General features: G+C 44.4%; 1 protein-coding gene across 1 annotated transcript; it reads left to right on the top strand.

Annotated features, from left to right (window-relative positions):
- The first annotated feature begins 3,819 nt into the window (after nt 1–3,819).
- On the top strand, nt 3,820–5,389 carry LOC124671382 (transcription factor UDT1-like). Its single transcript, XM_047207758.1, has 4 exons — nt 3,820–4,071; nt 4,327–4,497; nt 5,010–5,186; nt 5,312–5,389. Exons 1-4 carry the CDS (start codon nt 3,820–3,822, stop codon nt 5,387–5,389), a joined length of 678 nt encoding a protein of 225 aa, XP_047063714.1.
- Nucleotides 5,390–7,427: the final 2,038 nt, after the last annotated feature.

Below are 7,427 nucleotides of genomic sequence, written 5' to 3'. Positions count from 1 at the left end.
TCACAGAACTTCGCCCCAACGTAACAGTGAGGTTGTCAATCTCACCGGCTTGCTGTAAACAAAGGATTAGATGTATAGTGTGGATGATGATGATTGTTTGCGAAGAACAGTAAAGAACAATTGCGATGAGATTGTATTTCGGATGTAAAGAATAGGACCGGGGTCCACGGATCACTAGTGGTGTCTCTCCCATAAGATAAGCGAGATGTTGGGTGAACAAATTACGGTTGGGCAATTGACAAATAAAGAAGGCATAACAATGCACATACATATATCATGATGAGCACTATGAGATTTAATCGGGGCATTACGACAAAGTACATAGACCGCTATCCGGCATGCATCTATGCCTAAAAAGTCCACCTTCGAGGTTATCATCCGAACCCCCTCCGGTATTAAGTTGTAAACAACGAGACAATTGCATTAAGTATGGTGCGTAATGTAATCAACACAAATATCCTTAGACAAAGCATCGATGTTTTATCCCTAGTGGCAACAGCACATCCACAACCTTAGAACTTTCTGTCATCTGTCCCAGATTTAATGGAGGCATGAACCCACTATCGAGCATAAATACCCCCTCTTGGAGTCACAAGTATCAACTTGGCCGAGCCTCTACTAGCAACGGAGAGCATGCAAGAACATAAATAACATATATGATAGATTGATAATCAACTTGACATAGTATTCAATATTCATCGGATCCCAACAAACACAACATGAAGGATTACAAATAGATGATCTTGATCATGATAGGCAGCTCACAAGATCTAACATGATAGCACAATGAGGAGAAGACAACCATCTAGCTACTGCTATGGACCCATAGTCCGGGGGTGGACTACTCACACATCGATCCGGAGGCGATCATGGCGATGAAGAGACCTCCGGGAGATGATTCCCCTCTCCGGCAGGGTGCCGGAGGCGATCTCCTGAATCTCCCGAGATGGGATTGGCGGCGGCGGCGTCTCTGTAAGGTTTTCCGTATCGTGGCTCTCGGTACTGGGGGTTTCGAGACGAAGACTTTAAGTAGGCGGAAGGGCGGAGTCGGAGGCCTGACAGGGGGGCCACACAGTAGGGCGGCGCGGGCTCCCCCTTGGTCGCGCCGCCTTATTGTGTCGCCGCCCCGTGGCCCCACTTCGTCTCTTCCTCGGACTTCTGGAAGCTTCGTGCAAAAATAGGACCCTGGGCGTTGATTTCGTCCAATTCCGAGAATATTTCCTTGCTAGGATTTCTGAAACCAAAATCAGCAGAAAACATCAATTGGCTCTTCGGCATCTCGTCAATAGGTTAGTGCCGGAAAATGCATAATAATGACATATAATGTGTATAAAACATGTGAGTATCATCATAAAAGTAGCATGGAACATAAGAAATTATAGATACGTTTGGGACGTATCAGCCACACCACCATCTGTGGGTCACCTGGCTTGCTAGAATTAGGATTCCGTTGTGGTATACCTAGTTGGCATATCTACTACACTCATCCAAGTGAATGAGAGTATATGCCCTGATTTGGAGTCAAAATCATAATGGCGAATGCTTAGATACCTGCAACGAGCTCATTATGAATGTCACATCGCTGAACTTGCATATGCACTTGTCGTCATGTGTGCAATGGCTCTCACTTTGGAGGTGAAAAAACATCTCTCTAATTATAGTTTTGTGTGTTTGATGACAATATGTGTGATACACTAATGTGCGCTGATATAGTGCAGAAATTATGAGTGATTGAATTTGTGTTGAGAAACGAAAAGAAGGAAGCAGGAAAGTTTCTCCAGGGCGGATAATTCGGGACCGGATATTTGTAGAATATCCGAGCCCTGAAAAACGGCTAAGGACTTAAGCGCCGATGTCACTGGATGTCGTCCGGATATTTCCATTTGCCCCGGATAATCCGGGAGGACCGGTCCATACTTAGGCCAGATTATCCGCCCCCAAATTTCCTGCAACGGCTCGATTTGGTGGTGGTGGGGGGGGGGGGGGGTATAAATACACCTCTTCTTCCTCAAGCTCAGATTGCTCATTTCATCTCAAGTTCATCCACCATTGGAGCCACACGAAAAACATAAGATTCATGAGATCTCCTCCCTCAACCACCCAAATCTCTTGAGCTTTGGAGAATCGAAGGAGAAGACCCCGATCTACATCTTCATCGAAATGATTTACATTTCTCCCTCATTTGCTTGAGTCCGCCCACCTGGCCATCTTCCTTCGCCATTGCAGTGCGGACTACCCAGTAGCAATGTTAAAAAGCGTTGGAAACAAATAATCATCATGTCTCAAAACAGTGTTCAAAGTTACCATCGACTTTAATTCCCACACTTCCACTTTGCACAGATATCAGTGAGCCCTTCCGTGGTCAACAGAAAGACGAACCAACAGCAAATACGGGGTACATTTTTATCACAAGAATGCCGCGCAGTTCATTCACGTCTTCACTTGCATTTCCATTTTCAGAGATAGATCGACTTGCAAACAGACCCACCCTAGTTGATATGCGGTAACATCTTTGCTGACGAAGAGCGGTAGAGAGTGAAAGATCTTATCATGGATTTTTTCGGACCACTGATGGACATAGCATACGCTGCACTGACGCACCACAATAACGAAGAACAAACTCAGTCTGACAGCCTACGGAACTCCAACCAAGCAGCATCTGCGCATGTACTCACTGAGATGCAGCGACTGTACGAGAAAGATATCGGGACAAGATGGATGGTAAAGTTTCAGTGTATCATTTCCGTAGTACTACAAGATAGATACATATCTGCTTGTACCGATCTACCTTTTGAAAATTTCCATGACTCTGCCTGAACGTACACACACAGAGACAGGCCCATCCATCATCCATCCATCCGTCCATCCAGCTACAGGTCCAGCGTAGCACGACGTCTTTTCGGTTACCAGATTACCCAGAAGACGCAGAGATAGACCGGAGTGTCCCTTCCGAGTTCCGATCAAGTGACGCACTGCTCACTGTTCTGCCGAGAACACTATCACCGCATACAGCATCTTGTACCGGGAAGAAAGAAATCACAGGGGGTGCTTCAGAGATCTTGCTGTACAATCGTCTGTCCTGTGCAAATCTCAGAATCCCTATAACCTCGTGGCCATAACATGATCATTTCCGAATAATAATGAAAGATGCAGAGTCTACACCTATTTGAATCTCAGTAAAATTATCGGTCTCACTGTTTTCATACTATACACTAGTACAATTGAATTGAGAACCCAATATTTTGCACATCAGTGGTAACTTAGGTGGCGGGGAACTGCGTTTTAGTCGAATTTTCCTTTAATCCTCCTTTCCTTTTTATTCTGAATTCAAATGAGAGCGTGGCCATGCCTGGATGCAAAATGACACAACCACACCTGAAGCTTTAGCACCTTTTTTCAGTTACCAATGGTGAAGCCATGGAGGAAGCGAGGAAGATGCTCTCGTCGCTAGTACAACACCTCGGTGGTAGTCAACAGCGCAACCAACAGGGGCCAGCCCATCAGGTGCCGCTGCAACCAACTCGCACACACCGGCACGAGGAGAGAGAGAGAGAAGGAGAATGGAGAACCATCTCACTTGCGTTCGCGCCCTGCCTTGGCGGTTGCTTTCTCCGCGAGATTCCTCCCCGGCCATATAAGCCACCGCCTGAGGCGCAAGATGCCCACAAGGCACCGCACCAGCACCGGCAGAGGGAGAGTGGGAGTGGGAGTAAGCCACACTGCACGGCGCTGCCACTGAACGCCCCCGGCCTCTCGTTCGGTGGGAGACCGGGAGACAGGCTCATCTTCTTCCTCCATCGATCATCCTCCCACGCAGCAATGCCGCGCCGTCCGAGGGCTGCCCGCGGCGACGTCGGCGCTGCCGAGGACGTGAAGATGGAGGACTTCGTGGAGTCGATGCTCAACTTCGGCGGGGGCGGCGGCGATGAGAGCGAGGACGGGGAGCAGCTGCCGCCGGCGGGGGAGGCGACGGGGTACAAGTCCAAGAACCTGGACGCCGAGAGGCGGAGGAGGAGCAGGCTCAACAGCAACATCCTCGCGCTCAGGGCCGTCGTGCCCAACATCACCAAGGTGCGCCCTACTCATGCTTGCTTCCTCTTTCCCAGCAGCGATTTTAATTAGTCGGACTGATCACGCCACCGAAATTAGTCGCTGAATAATTTGTTTGTGTTTCTCAAGCCATGTCTGTCTCGTTTATGTGTTCGCACGCAAAGAACAAATAATAATCTGAACTGCTTCCTCATGGGAGAAAATCCATCCGCCTCTCTGAAAATTCAACTGCATTTTGTGTTCTTAGAGGTAACTTTTCCTGCCTGGTGTTTTCAGATGAGCAAGGAGTCCACCTTGTCGGACGCAATCGATCACATCAAGAAGCTCCAGAACGAGGTCCTTGAGCTGCAGACCCAGCTAGCAGACTCCCCCGGCGAGGCCCCGGAGAAGCAAGGAAGCGCGTCGTGTTCGGAATCGTTCGCCCCCACCGACAGCATCCATTACCAGGTACTATCTGTTGTTATGGCATTAACTGAACACTAACAGAGTTATCAGCAGTTAAAATAACTGAAAGTGAATGTTAGGAGAGCATCGGTCTAAGATCAACCATTGCACATCAATGGAACCTAAAATTCAGATCAACCAATGCCACAAAATATAATTGTTCAACTTCACCACATTGACCAAGTACTTTTCACCAACGGTTGGCCACTTAATTGCATATCCTTCAAGTTGCCTAACTTATATTTATTCCAACATGCTTCTAAACACAGCTAAACGAAAGGCGAGAAGTTCACACTTTTATTTGGTCCAGTAAATTATAGTCATATAATTTGTTTCCCCTAAAAAAACCATGTAATTTCAAACAGCCAAGTTTGTGAAAGGAACACAAATTTAGAAGCTACAAAAGAAAAGCATCGGATATCGAATTATCAAATTCGTCGCTGATTTTGCAGCCAAACTTTAGTTGTGATATCCCGCTGATTTTCTCATACTCACCGAGCTGTACATGTTCACAGGGTCAGGTTGAGTTGATACCTCTGGGTTCATGCAAGTACAACCTCAAGATCTTTTGGACCAAAAGGGCAGGCCTCTTCACCAAGGTGCTGGAGGCACTCTACAGCAACAATGTGCAAGTGCTTAGCCTGAACACCATCACCTTCTATGGCTATGCAGAGAGTTTCTTCTCCATTGAGGTAAAATTACCCTCACAACTTTGGCTACAGCAGAAGATGAGAGATCCTACTGAACTTCTGAACCTGTTCTTGTTATTAGTTTTCTGATAAGGTGAACGGCTTCTTCTCTATGTCCCCATGCGCAGGTGAAGGGTGAGCAGGATGCTGTGATGGTGGAGCTAAGGAACATCCTGTCCAGTATTGTGGAGGTTCCAAGCATTTGACTCTTTGAGGCACTTGCGGATAATAACTCACAGAACTCATGTTAGAGAACACGTAGTATATGATTCCGTGGAAGCGCCTTCTCCTGTTAGAAAAAATAAGAAGGGAATTCTAGTGTGGCATAGACTTTGTGTAGGGCGCATACAGAGATACATGTTGAGCTGACAAAAAACTGACTCTGGAAAGTATGAACTCTTGTCAATTAATGAGGCAAGGCAAAGTTCTTTGCCTCCAATTTCGGGAAATGTCTGAATTTTGTGTTGGAGTTGAACGCACTGGCGCACTGAACCTGTGAGTTGCAAATTGATGTCATAATTCACTATTATCGTTATCTTCTGTACTAATGAATTGGGTGGTAATAATTCATGCATATAGCAACCGAACCTAATCTTGACAGATTGGATTTCATGAAACCGGTAAGTTACACGATGACAGTGAAAAATTCCCAGATATTTTCAGAAAGTTTTTATTTTCTTTTAGCAAAGGGACCTCTTCCCGATTTCATTAACGAAAAGGTCTATCTCCAACGAGCTATTATCATGGCAAGATCGTAGATTACAAGATATTTTCAGAAAGACAGGGGCTGGCCCCCGTTACATTGCACTAATCAATGAAACGAAAGCGACAGCCGTAAACATCCATGTGTCAGCGAAGCGAAAACACCAGGTCGCATAATTTTTTTCTGAATTGCAACCCTGAAATTGCAATATGTGCGACGATTGGATCTACTACATCATATCTAAACCCAATATATATATCTTATTAGCTGAAGGATTCAACGAGTTCTGCGCATCAACACGGAATTGCAAAATTCCAACATAACCCACTTTTCAGGCGAAAACATATTGAAGAAGAACCATCAGTGAATGGAAAATTGTTGAAGAAAGACTTCAAAAACGTTTTAGTAATTGGAAAGAAAAACTACTATCTCTCGGGAAATGATTAGTTCTCATATATTCAGTACTTATGAATATGGTACTATGTATGGTTTCTTTCTTTCAATTACTCAAAAGACTCTTGCATAGATTGAACTATTTTCCATCAAAATTCTTTTGGTAAGGGGATAGTGAGAAGAAAAAATACAAGTTAATAAAATGGAGTGTTGTTTGCCGTCCAAAAGATCAAGATGAACTTGGTGTTCATGATCTTGAAGTTAAAAACAAGGCCTTGCAAAGTAAATGGTTGGCCAGATTGTTAATGAAGGATGGTGTTTGACAACAACTACTGCGAAAAAAGTACGTAGGTTCAAATGTAATCTCTCAGATTTTTTTGGAAACTAGGTGATTCGCACTTTTGGACTGGTATTATGGCAACTAAAATCAATTTTCTAAGTTAGTTCTTTCTCCATTAGGAATGAAACGGAGATACGGTTTTGAGAGGATAGATGGTTGGGAACATTCACTCTTCGCGAATAGTATCTAGCCTTGTACAATATTACTATTATTTGTTATAAGGGGATACCTTATAGAAGTTGATGGAATCAACTCCTCCCTCTGTGACGTTTATATGTGATCTTATTGATCCCCGACTAGCTGCTTGGAACGAACTGCTTCAGCGGCTACATTCAATCCTGATGAATTTTGTTGGAGTCTCACCAAGAATGGTGTGTTCTTGGTAAGCTCCATGTATAAAGCATTATGCATACCAACCCAACTGGTCGTAAATAATAAATTCACCTAGAAGATGAAGATACCTTTGAAAACAAAGGTCTTTTCATGGATCTTCGCCGAGGTGTGATTCTTATTAAAGATAACCTTGTAAAACATAATTGGCAGGGTTGTACGAAATGTCTGTTCTGTCATGAAGAAGAGACAATAAAACATTTTTTCTTTAATTGTCGGGTTGCTAGGTCTATATGGTCAATCATTCAGATAGGTTCTACCTTGTTTTCACTTCGTAGTATTGCAAACATTTTTAGCAATTGGCTTATGGGGTGGATTCTAGATACAAAATGATTATCAGAGTGGGAGCGTCTGCGGTTGTATGATCGCTTTGCCTATGTAGAAATGACAAGGTTTTTGATAACAAAACTCTTCTATC

This window comes from Lolium rigidum, chromosome 7 (assembly GCF_022539505.1).
Source record: "Lolium rigidum isolate FL_2022 chromosome 7, APGP_CSIRO_Lrig_0.1, whole genome shotgun sequence".
NCBI lineage: Eukaryota > Viridiplantae > Streptophyta > Magnoliopsida > Poales > Poaceae > Lolium > Lolium rigidum.
This window is presented reverse-complemented; position numbering and strand designations above follow the sequence as displayed.

What these genes read in the sequence shown, in the direction of transcription:
- LOC124671382 (XM_047207758.1), top strand. Translation starts at nt 3,820, where the DNA reads ATGCCGCGCCGTCCGAGGGCTGCCCGCGGCGACGTCGGCGCTGCCGAG. An exon ending in CCGACAGCATCCATTACCAG is followed by an intron (nt 4,498 to 5,009) that starts GTACTATCTGTT and finishes ACATGTTCACAG; the next exon opens with GGTCAGGTTGAGTTGATACC. An exon ending in AGAGTTTCTTCTCCATTGAG is followed by an intron (nt 5,187 to 5,311) that starts GTAAAATTACCC and finishes CCCCATGCGCAG; the next exon opens with GTGAAGGGTGAGCAGGATGC.